The following is a 12,164-nucleotide window of genomic DNA, read 5'->3' as shown; positions in this document are numbered from 1 at the left end:
AACATAATCACAAATCAAACGATTTTTCCATCCCTAAAAGTACCTTCCCTTTGAAAAAAAATCTCAAATCATTACCAATAAAAAGGATGCAATAAAAACATGTGAGAGAGAAATCTTAGGACATTACATTTACCATCATTGTGATCTGGTCATTGATACAAATTTTTCCTGCTGTGTTTAGTGATTACTATGTAGATGATCATGTTGGGTAATAATTGAATTTATAGGTGTCTGTGTTGTAAAACTGAATAGCTAATACGGCTTAATGAAGGAAGTAAACTTATCAAACCATTGTCATATTGTATTTCTCTTCTGTATATCATTTTCCTCTAAATAAAAGATTTACAAGAAAGATTTTTTTCTTTAGGAAATTAAAGCAATTTCAATGTTTAAGGTTTTGGTAGATTAAGAATAATCACATACTTTCTTTCAGAGTAGAATATTTTTAAACTGAAGACTTATCTGGAAGTAACTTCATGATCATAAATATTATGTATATATGTACACACATACATTAGCAGCATGACTTTAGGTTTTTAAAGTAATCTATGCCTTATATTTGCAACTGAAAAGGTAAGGATATCTTAACAAAGATGCCATAGGTTTTTGAAAATTGAGTTTTATAACTCCATTGATTTAGTCTGGGTTCATATTGAAGAAATTAGAAGATTAGTTACAAAATTGGAAATGAATATGTTAAATTTATTTTTTGATTGTTATCTTTTCCTCTAAAATTTACTCTTAACAAACTGATTGTTTTAAGGGAAACTAATTTTATCTCCAGAAGTTTTCAAATCAGTCTCCTTAAGTAAACAGAAAAAGGGGGAAATGTGAAGCTGTGCATTTTGTCAGTAAATATATTTCTAAAAAGTTGTGTGTAAATATTTTTACATTATTCCCATTAAATGCTTCAAGGCTTTAAAGTAAGCTTTTAGACTACACACACATACAATTATGGAAATGCTATTTTTCCTCTAATGTTGACTTTCATAGGTTAGATTTGTTTAAAACGAGGTGTGCATGTGTTTAGAAAGCAATGAATGCTGACATTTTTTGTAGGCTGTCTTTGCATTTGATAGTAAAACTGTGTAAAAGAAAAAATAATTTGAATCGATTCATGCAGGTAAAAAGAACTAAACAATATGTACTTAACTATTTCTTAATCATCTCAATAAAATAGCCTTCTAATACATTAAAGTTTTAATAATAGTAAAAATCAATTTATTTGTATTCTTTAAAATATTCTTACATCTCTAAAGTGTTATTACCAATTACTTTTTGTTATTGCTTTTCAGAAAATTTAAACTATTTGTTGATAGTCATGAAATTAGTGGCAAACTGGACAATGGACCTCTTTATCTCATTTTCAAAACTAAATCAGTGTAGTAAACTAGGTTCATATAGGCATATATGGGCTAATAAGCTGTAGGTACCCATATGATTTAGAAGTCTTAATGGTATATATCATGGCCATTGAATATGCTACTGTGTTTGAAAATCAGAATGATGTCATGCGAACAAATGCAATGAAACTGCAATTTTTGTCTCAAACGAAGGATGTTGGAATAGAGTATATCAGAAATTAATGTATACAAAGCTCAATGCATGAAATCTCTTTGATCTTTGCTACATTTTTAGTGAACAGAATTGTTAACCTTTGTAGGCATTGACTACCTATTTTATTCATCACTTTTTACTGAAAGGTTAAGAAAGCTTTTGTTGGATGATGTATTATGTAGTAGATAGTATTCTAAAGAAGGCTACATAAATATTGATTAGAATAAAAAATTAAAACTTCCTTGAATTGGCCAGCCATGGTGGCTCACGCCTGTAATCCTAGCACTTTGGGAAGCCAAGGCAGGTGGATTGCCTGAGTTCAGGAGTTCGAGACCAGCCTGGGCAACACGGTGAAACCCTGTCTCTACTAAAATACAAAAAATTAGCTGAGCGTGGCGGCATGTGCCTGTAGTCCCAGCTACTCAGGAGGCTGAGGCAGGAAAATTGCCTGAACCCGGAGGCAGAGGTTGCAGTGAGCCGAGATCATGCCACAGCACTCCACCCTGGGCGACAGAGAGAGACTCCGTTTCAAAAATAAATAAATAAATACATAATAAATACTTCCTTGAATTGAAAAAATGCCATCAACCTGGTTTTCAGTGAAATTGTGTTAGGTTTCTAGACATGTGCTGAGAGCTAATATAATTCTCTCAATCAAAAATTAAGGGGTATTTTAGAAGAAAGGAATATGGTTCATTATTGCTTACCATTACTGATAATAGTAACTACCCAGGTAGGCATAAGCTCTCCAGGACTAAGTACATTTATCAACTTGTTTGCATTTATAACTGCTGCACAATTAAATCAAATAAGTAGTGAAAAGCCTGATGACATAACATGAGAAACTTTCAACTGATATATCGTAATTATTACCAATAATATTACCATTTTTAAAATCATTTAAAAAAAAGCTTTGAAAAAGTTAAGACTGTCATCAGACTTGCCAAGATAATATAGTTAGGTACAACTAAAATGGTAATGTGTGTTCTTCATGTATAAATATATATATGTGTGTGTGTGTGTGTGTGTGTGTGTGTGTGACGGAGCCTTGCTGTGTCACCCGGGTTAGAGTACAATGGCTTGATCTCAACTCACTGCAACCTGTGCCTCCTGGATTCAAGCGATTCTCCTGCCTCAGCCTCCCCAGTAGCTAGGATTACAGGTGTGTGGCACCATGCTTGGTTAATTTTTGTATTTTTAGTAGAGATGGGTTTCACCATGTTGGCCAGGCTGGTCTCGAACTCCTGACCTTGTGATCCACCCGCCTTGGCCTCCCAAAGTGCTGGGATTACAGGCATGAGCCACAGTGCCTGGCCCTTCATGAATATTTTTAAAATTTAGGCCATGCTTATTCTAAATAAAAGTTAATTAAAACTATTGATATTTTTATCAGTTAAGGAATAATAACAAATCATTTTATTGTGATATTTATATGATGGGCTCTGCTTTTTTTTTTTTTGAGATGGAGCCTTGCTCTGTTGCCCAGGCTGGAGTGCAGTGGCGTAATCTCGGCTCACTGCAAGCTCCACCTCCCAGGTTCACGCCATTCTCCTGCCTCAGCCTCCCAAGTAGCTGGGACTACAGGCGCCCGCCACCACATCGGCTAATTTTTTATATTTTTAGTAGAGATGGGGTTTCACTGTGTTAGCCAGGATGGTCTTGATCTCCTGACCTCGTGATCTGCCCGCCTTGGACTCCCAAAGTGCTGGGATTACAGGCATGAGCCACCATGCCTGGCCATGATGGACTCTGTTTTTTAGTGCTTTATGTATATTAATTCATTTTATCCTCACAGCAACCCTATAAGTGAAATACTATTATAAACTTCATCCTAAAAATAGGGTAGATAATTTACCCAAGGTCACCCTAAATTGCAGAAACAAGATTTAAACATAGGCGGACTAGCTTTTAACCACTATGCTCTACTACCTGTCCTTTGGTTTTTCTTTTCTTTTCTTTTTTTTTTTGAGATGGAGTCTCGCTCTGTCGCCCAGGCTGGAGTGCAGTGGCGCGATCTCAGCTCACTGCAATCTCTGCCTCCTGGGTTCAAGTGATTCTCCTGTCTCAGCCTCCTGAGTAGCTGGGATTACAGGTGTGCGCCAGCATGGCTGGCACATTTTTGTATTTTTAGTGGAGATGGGATTTCACCATGTTGGTCAGGATGGTCACGAACTCCTGACCTTGTGATCCACGCACCTTATCCTCCCAAAGTGCTGGGATTATGGGTGTGAGCCACTGTGTCCGGCCTGTACTTTGGTTTTAAGCAGTAAGAAATGCCTCTGGTTAACTTAGGGGAGGCATTCACAATCAACCAGAGAATAAAGAATTGTTTGAGAATGAACAGGGACTCAGAGTAATTCCAGAGTTTATGAGGCAGGATGTAGGAACCCACAACAGAGGTCTCATATCAGTTTGGATAGGATCACTACTGAACTCTTTAGTTTTATATAGTCTTTTTGCTCAACATTCAAATTCCAAGAAGGTAGCTATCAATTGGTTTAATTTGAGAACATGCCCTTCTCTTAATTAGGGAAGAATAAGACCCCTGAATTTTAGTCCTGTTGTAATGTGTAGTCCACGTTGTAATGAAGTTTAGTCCACGTTGTAATGAAGAAAAAATATTTCAATACAGTAAATTGTGGTGCTGTTAGATAAGGGAAATGGATGCTGGTTAGGCAAAATCAAATTTTTACTATTAGAACCCCCTCTATAAGACAACAACGGTTCATTCAGAAAACAATTATTGAGTGCTAATTGATGGGCCTATACTGTTCTTTGTTTAGAACTGCTCATCATAGAAGGTGAAGCAGATGGGGAAAAAAATGAATGAAAGATGTGAAACCAATTTATGATTCTGCTAAGGTCAAGTGAAGATAAAAAACTTTTAACAAGTGTTATTGATTTTTATTAACATAATATTTGGTTTTTAGAGTTAGAAGTCATATTCCTAAGTATGGTAAGAGTAGTTCCTTTAGCTGAAAGCAGTGGAGGCCCATATAATATTATATAAGTAGGGTCTAATTTTTACCAATTATGTCTCCAGTTTAAGTAGACTATCTACTGTCCTATGTTGCCTCCCTGTCACTGAGAGATATATCCTTGTCATTTCTTTTTCTTTTTTAGAGATGAGGTCTTGCTTTGTCACCTGGGCTGGAGTTCAGTGGCCGAACATAGCTCACTGCAGCCTTAAACTCCTAGCCTCAAGCAATCCTCCCACCTCAATCTCCCAAGTAGCTAGGACTACAGGCATGTGCCACCACGCCCAGCTAACTTTTATTTTTGTAGAGATGGGGTCTTGCTATGTTGCCTGGGCTGGTCTCAAACTCCTGGCCTCAAGCATTCTTCCTGCCTCATCATTTCATTTCTTAATGCAGTGAGAAGGTACTGTATTAATTAAAATCTATGTCAGAAAAATTACTTGAATTTTAGTAATGCACATTGAAATTATTCTAGCAAATTGAAAGGACAAAGAATCAAAACAGTGATCTAGATAGATCCTGATTATTCAAATGATTTAGAGAAAGAAAAAATATCTCCTAAAGTACTAAAATATTGCTTTAATTTTCTCCTCACTTTTCTTAGTGTTAGGCTGATTAGCGTTTTTTTATAAAAGATTTTGAAAAGAAATTGCAAACAAGGGAAACATAACATGAAGTGATTATTTTGCTATAGGAAAAATATGTTTGCTTTAGTTTTACACGGATTTAGAAATGTCTCCTAACAAATATTTCCTCCTTGCAGTTTACTCAGAGAGTACTTTTAAATGACATTTATTTATGTTATATTACTAACAGCAGTTGTTTACCACTATATATTTTTATATATTTGTTGTGTAGGGGAGCGTGTGTGTGTTATATGTATAACATTTAAAATTACTCCTCAAAATAGGAACAAAAGGTCCAGTTACATCTTCTGGCTAAAGAAGACTATCATAAGCAACTGAGTGAAATTGAGAAGTACTATGCCACAATAACAGGTCAATTTGGATTGGTAAAAGAGAATCATGAAAAGTTAGAACAAAATGGTATGTGCTATCTTATTTAAATATACATATTCAGTAGAGAATGTTTGAATGGACTTATTTACTAGGAGTACTTTGAATTTCTATGATAATACTGATAATAGTAAATGGCAGTTAATGACTGTTACCTAAATTTAATAACATATGTATTGCATTGTTACTGTTTTCCCTGTTTATCTTAATGGTACTTTCTTTGAAATACACATTGAATATAATGCTTTCTTAAGTGTCTTTAATGTTGCAGTACGGGAAGCAATACAATCAAACAAAAGACTTTCAGCTTTAAATAAAAAACAAGAAGATGAAATATGCAGTTTAAAGAAGGTATGACTGATATAGTTTCACACTACTAAGTAAAAATTGTAATGTAAAATAGTCTTATGGGCTATTACTAGAGGACAGTTGGGTGGAATTTTTTGATAGAAGGATAAATAAAATGTTTTCAATGCAGATGCATAAGTTTTGAGTTATGATTCCAGTAAAGGTAATTAGTGCATTTGTTATAATCCATTCAAAATATTATTTCTTTGACTTGTGACCAGTAGCATGCATTTTTATGGTGACATGAATACCTTATAAGGATTCATTGTATGTCATCCTTATTAGCACCATTCATTCAATATTTATTGAGTGACTTTTATATACTGGTTGCTATGTGGCACTAAGGATACAGCTATGAAGAAAATAAAACATGTTTCTACTTTTATGAAAGTTAGAGTCTGGTGGTGGAGTCAGATATAAAACAAATAATTACACAGACTAAATAATATAAAACTATTATAAATGAGCTGAAGAAAAAGTAAAAGGTGTGAGGACATCACAGGTGACTTTATTAGATTGGGGTAAGAGAGTAGAGGAGGGAAGGGAGTAATGTTTCGGGCAAGGGGAATAGCATGTGCAAAAGTCTTGAGATAGGAAAGAGTTTAGTATATTTGAGGAACTAAAAAACGTCTGATGTGGCTGGAGCATCATGAATGAAGCTGTGAATTGAGCATTTGTTTGTTGTTTACTGAGCTTCAGTATCCCTTTGCCTTCTTCCTAACCTTATCTAGATTTTTGTTTTGATGTCTCCAGCTTTAGAGCTGAGCCCCAAATTGGCAGGAGAACACAAATATATTTCTTTCCTCTGACCATAGGCATTGGTTCAGGAATGGATAAATGACTTTAGCTAGCTTCTGGTTATAAACTAGGAAGAACGTAACCTCTACCGTGGCTGGCAGTCAGCCTACAACCATGAGAAAAGCCAACAAATAGGAACCTGACAGTGTGGATGCCAGATTGGTATGATATAAAGAAACCCGTTCTTTGATGACATTATTAACTGAATCAACCAACCCTGCATCTTGTCCTACCTCTAGACATTTGAATTATGTGAACCAATAAGTCCCCATTATTACGTAAACCAGGTTGGTTAGGGCCAATTCAGTTTTCCATGATTTGCAACTAAAAATATTCCAACTGACACAAAGGAAGAGTTGGTACGATAGGAGTAGTAAGGCTTTGTTCTTTCTATAGAGAATGACATCTGTTTTCCTTTTCCCACTCCCTTCCAATCCTATCTCAATACCACTTTGAATCATTTTAGGACCACCTCCCTACCTCTGAGAGAATTAAGTACCTATGCTTACTGGCACTCCATAAATATTTTGAAACAATATTTACTGAGTATCATTTAAAATGCACTTAATTTGTAGTTATTTATTATATTGGTATGCAAAAAAATCTTCTGTTTGCCCCTCCAGATCTGTACTTACCTTTTGAAGACTTATGTATATGGGTTGCATCAATGGGCTTCCATATCTTCTGACTTCCTGTTGAGCTGGGCCAGTGGAGAGCCTAGGCAGGAGATGGGAGGAAGGAGAGAGTGAATCAGGGTGTTTATTCCCCCATTCCTTCCCTCTGAGATAACTTCAGGCTGGCCATGTCCCTCAATAGATAACTATTTCTCTCAAATTGGCCTAATCTACATGATCCTGTCTCTTTTTGGGGTTCCAGTAACCTCTCTTCTTGACCTTCTGGGTCTAGATGTGGTGACAGCTACAGTGCTGCTAGTCAGTGGAACTTGTGCCATCCCTTGTGGTTCCTTTATATCCTCCTGTACCTTTGCAAATAAACCCATCTTCAGGTTATCCTAGTTTATATGTGCCATCTGTTTCTGTTGGGATTCTGACATACACTAGTTTAGGGTAAAACATTAGTGAGGCCAAAGTTAGGAATTCAGTTTTGTATTGGCTAATTGATTCAGTACAGAGAAAATTGTTTCACAGTCAAAGATTGCACTCTAAACCTCATCTATATTTTTAGTTGTATATTTTGGACTCAAGAGATAAATGAATATGAATGGCATCATTCAGATATACCATTAATTCTGAGGAAAATAATAACTTCTACTAATTTGGGTCAATGCTGTTGTCTTGACTCTAAAGGATCCTATTTTTAAAAGGAAAAAAATACCAAAAATCCAAGCATTTTACTTTTATATATACATAGACTTTCACTATTTTAATATAATTTAATATATTTTAATTAATAAACAATTTTTAGAGAGTTTTAGGTTCACAGCAAAACTGAGTGGGAAGTACAGAGTTCCGTATACTCCCTGTCCTCACACATGCACAGCCTCTCTCACTATCACATCCTCACTAGCATTTGGTGTTGTCAGTGTTGGGTTGGATGTTGGTCATTCTGACTGGTGTGTAGTGGTATCTTGTTTTGATTTGCAATTCCCTAATGACATATGATATTGAACATATTTTCATATACCTACTTGTCATCTGTGTATATTTTTTGTTAAAGTGTCTGCTCAGGCCTTGGGCCCATTTTTTAATTGGGTTTTTTGTTTTCTTATTGTTGAGTTTTAAGAGTTCTTTGTGGCCAGGCGTGGTGGCTCAAGCCTGAAATCCCAGCACTTTGGGAGGCCGAGACGGGCGGATCACGAGGTCAGGAGATCGAGACCATCCTGGCTAACACAGTGAAACCCCGTCTCTACTAAAAAAATACAAAAAACTAGCCGGGCGAGGTGGCGGGCATCTGTAGTCCCAGCTACTTGGGAGGCTGAGGCAGGAGAATGGCATAAACCCGGGAGGTGGAGCTTGCAGTGAGCTGAGATCCGGCCACTGCACTCCAGCCTGGGCGACAGAGCGAGACTCCGTCTCAACAGAAAAAAAAAAAAAAAAAAAAAAAAAAGAGTTCTTTGTATATTTTGGGTAGCAGTTCCTTCTAAATGCTAAGTCAGAGTTTGAAGACCATTAATATTAGAATACTATTGACTGTGATATGTATATCTTCACTGTTATAACTGCCAATACATTGGTTTTATATTCCTTGGACTTTATTCTTATACCTGAGGGATCAGAAAGTAAAAGCATAGGTGTATTTCAGTACAGAACATTAGAATGGGTGGTGATAATCATATTTCTGGCCCTTAAAAGTCTGTCTATTTAGCAAACTACTTAAGAGTACAATTAATATATATGTAGAAAACAATTCTTTTAGATACATCCTCGAAAATTAGAGGTGGCTCTTTTAATATAAAGAGAAAAGATATAATTAAAAAAATCTGTTTGGAATCTCAAGTAAGAATTATTAAAAGGACCATTCATTTCTATCAATATAGATTTCAAATACAAATATAAATAACTGTTAAATCAGTAGTTGTGAATAAACACATTTTCGTTGATGTCTCTTTGGTTCATTTATGTTTTAATATTTTTAACAATGACTTTAGTAATTAAATAACATTCACAATTAATTTGGAATTAATTGATATGAATATTAATTCATATCAATTAATTTCAAATGAATAATAACATTCATATTAATAAAATAACATTCATATTAAGCCTTTATACAATTAGTTTATGCATTCTTATGAAAATATGCCTCATAAATTTTGTACTAATTTTTTTGCATTAAATGAAAACATGTTTCATTGTAACATAATAGACTATTATATTTCTTTTTTTGTTGTATACTTTAAGTTCTAGAGTACATGTGCACAACGTGCAGGTTTGTTACATATGTATGCATGTGCCATGTTGGTGTGCTGCACCCATTAACTCGTCATTTACACTAGGTATATCTCCTAATGCGATCCCTCCCCCCGCCCCCACCCCACCACAGGCCCCGGTGTGTGATACTCCCCACCCTGTATCCAAGTGTTCTCATTGTTCAGTTCCTACCTATGAGTGAGAACATGCGGTGTTTGGTTTTCTGTCCTTGCAATAGTTTGCTAAGAATGATGGTTTCCAGCTTCATCCATGTCCCTATAAAGGACATGAACTCATCCTTTTTTATGGCTGCATAGTATTCCATGGTGTATATGTGCCACATTTTCTTAATCCAGTCTATCATTGATGGACATTTGGGTTGGTTCCAAGTCTTTGCCATTGTGAATAGTGCTGCAGTAAACATACGTGTGCATGTGTCTTTATAGCAGCATGATTTATAATCCTTTGGGTATATACCCAGTAATGGGATGACTGGGTCAAATGATATTTCTAATTCAGGACATAGGCATGGGCAAGGACTTCATGACTAAAACACCAAGCAATGGCAACAAAAGCCAAAATTGACAAATGGGCTCTAATTAAACTAAAGAGCTTCTGCACAGCAAAAGAAACTACCATCAGAGTGAACAGGCAACCTACTGAATGGGAGAAAATTTTTACAGTCTACCCATCTGACAAAGGGCTAATATCCAGAATCTACAAAGAACTTAAACAAATTTACAAGAAAAAAAAATCAAACAAACCCATCAAAAAGTGGGTGAAGGATATGAACAGACACTCACTTCTCTTTTTTCTTTTCTTTCTTTTTTTTAAGACGGAGTCTTGCTCTGTTGCCCAGGCTGGAATGCAATGGCACAGTCTCGGCACACCGTGACCTCTGCCTCCTGGGTTCAAGCCATTCTCTTGCCTCAACCTCCCAAGTAGCTGGGACTACAGGGATATACCACCATGCTTAGCTAATTTTTGTATTTTCAGTAGAGATAGGGTTTCACCATGTTGGCCAGGCTAGTCTCGAACACCTGACCTCAAGTGATCCACCTGCCCAAAGTTCTGGGATTACACATGTGAGCCACTATGCCAGGCCTGCCTATTATATTTCTAATGCACAATTTAAGACTCTGACCTATAGATGGAGATGAGGCTCATGTAGATTCATGGAGAGATACCCTTAGTGGATTTATGTAAGAAGATGCGGAATGTCTTTCTATGTGTGAGAAGAATGGTGTTGCTCATGAGGACACTTGCCTCTTTCTCTCAGGTCTTGGGGCCTAGGCTAGGGCTACTTAAATGTACTAACATGTCATGTAGTAGTGGTCTCTGTCACTCTAGAAACCATTAGTGTCAGTGTTCATGCTGCAAAGTTGTTCTTGGAAGACAGACTGTTACAGAATGGTAAAGTGAGAAAATTTAACTACCTTTGCGACTTCAAAGTTCAAGTAACTGAAAGGGTGAGAATTTTAAAATACATATTCAGAGCCAATTTTTAATATTGTAGACATTGTAAGTACACTAATTTTATATTTTATATATCTTATGTAGCTTTGATTTTAACTTTCTTTTCAGAAGAGAATCAAATTTTGTAACATTGGTTGTATCACTTATTTAAAACTTCTAATCATTAATTCTCCCAAAGGTAATTTCCATTTCTCTTATACTGTTCTATGATTTTGTCCAGAACAGTTGTTATTGTGATAAGATGGAATTCCTTTTTTTTTTTTTGTGGAGCAGAGTTAAACAGACCAAACTTAGTGGTTAGATAAAAACTAGGTATTACCATTCTGAATGCTGAGTTCACCATTATGGCAATCATGAAGAATTCCTGATACTATCTATGAGCAGCATTCATAACCTCTGCTATTTGTCTGAGTAAATGTCAGAGCACTCAAGGAGATAGTGATATTAAACAGACTACCCCATACCAGAAAGGGAGGGGTGAAGGAGAAAAGAGCGCAATATTTATGACTCCAGGAACTATAAGTTGTAATTTAATGAGATCAAAGCATTGCTGTTTATTTGCTGCACTAATAGCTTTGAATAAAATGGTTAGAAAACAGACAGTGTACTAAAAGTTCAAGATATTTAAAGGCTTATAAAGTCTATAAAATCGAAAGCATATTTTTCAGTGGAAGATCTTTTAGTGAGGTCTCTGATTTTAATTTATTATACTCTTGAGATTAAGTAATTAATATATAAAAGAAAAGATATAAAAAATTATTAGTTTTACTTTTGTCAGTCATATACTGATTTTCTATACCCTTCTCCTCCCAGCCTCCCTATTGTCTCATAGCAATAATTGTAACAGGAATTGATGCATTTTAGAGTATCTCCTATAAGACTTAGCTGATTATAACAGCTCCATGTTTTCAATTGTTGAAAATGTAGAAAAACATAGACATTTGTCACATTTTGTAATCTTGAAGAGGAAAAACATTTTAGAAAACCAATCTTTATGCAGAAGATTATAAGCCATTTTATCCAAATACGAGTTTTACCCATATACCTTTTATCAACAGGACATTGCATTTTAGGAGTGAACCTGGAACAGATCACTAGTATAAAACAAGCTATTCTATATA

The 12,164-nt window shown here is 35.6% G+C and overlaps 1 protein-coding gene across 1 annotated transcript in view; it reads left to right on the top strand.

The window, feature by feature from the left end:
* CCDC73 (coiled-coil domain containing 73) overlaps window positions 1–12,164 on the top strand; it is a 155,283-nt gene that overhangs the window by 80,807 nt on the left and 62,312 nt on the right. Inside the window, 2 exon segments of the mRNA XM_017849710.1 lie at window positions 5,446–5,581; window positions 5,823–5,902. Of these exon segments, the coding sequence (XP_017705199.1) occupies window positions 5,446–5,581; window positions 5,823–5,902 (216 nt within the window).

This window comes from Rhinopithecus bieti, unplaced genomic scaffold, assembly GCF_001698545.2.
Source record: "Rhinopithecus bieti isolate Rb0 unplaced genomic scaffold, ASM169854v2 scaffold_32083, whole genome shotgun sequence".
Lineage (NCBI taxonomy): Eukaryota > Metazoa > Chordata > Mammalia > Primates > Cercopithecidae > Rhinopithecus > Rhinopithecus bieti.
The sequence above is the reverse complement of the archived record's forward strand: the minus strand, read 5'-3'. Positions and strand labels throughout refer to the sequence as shown.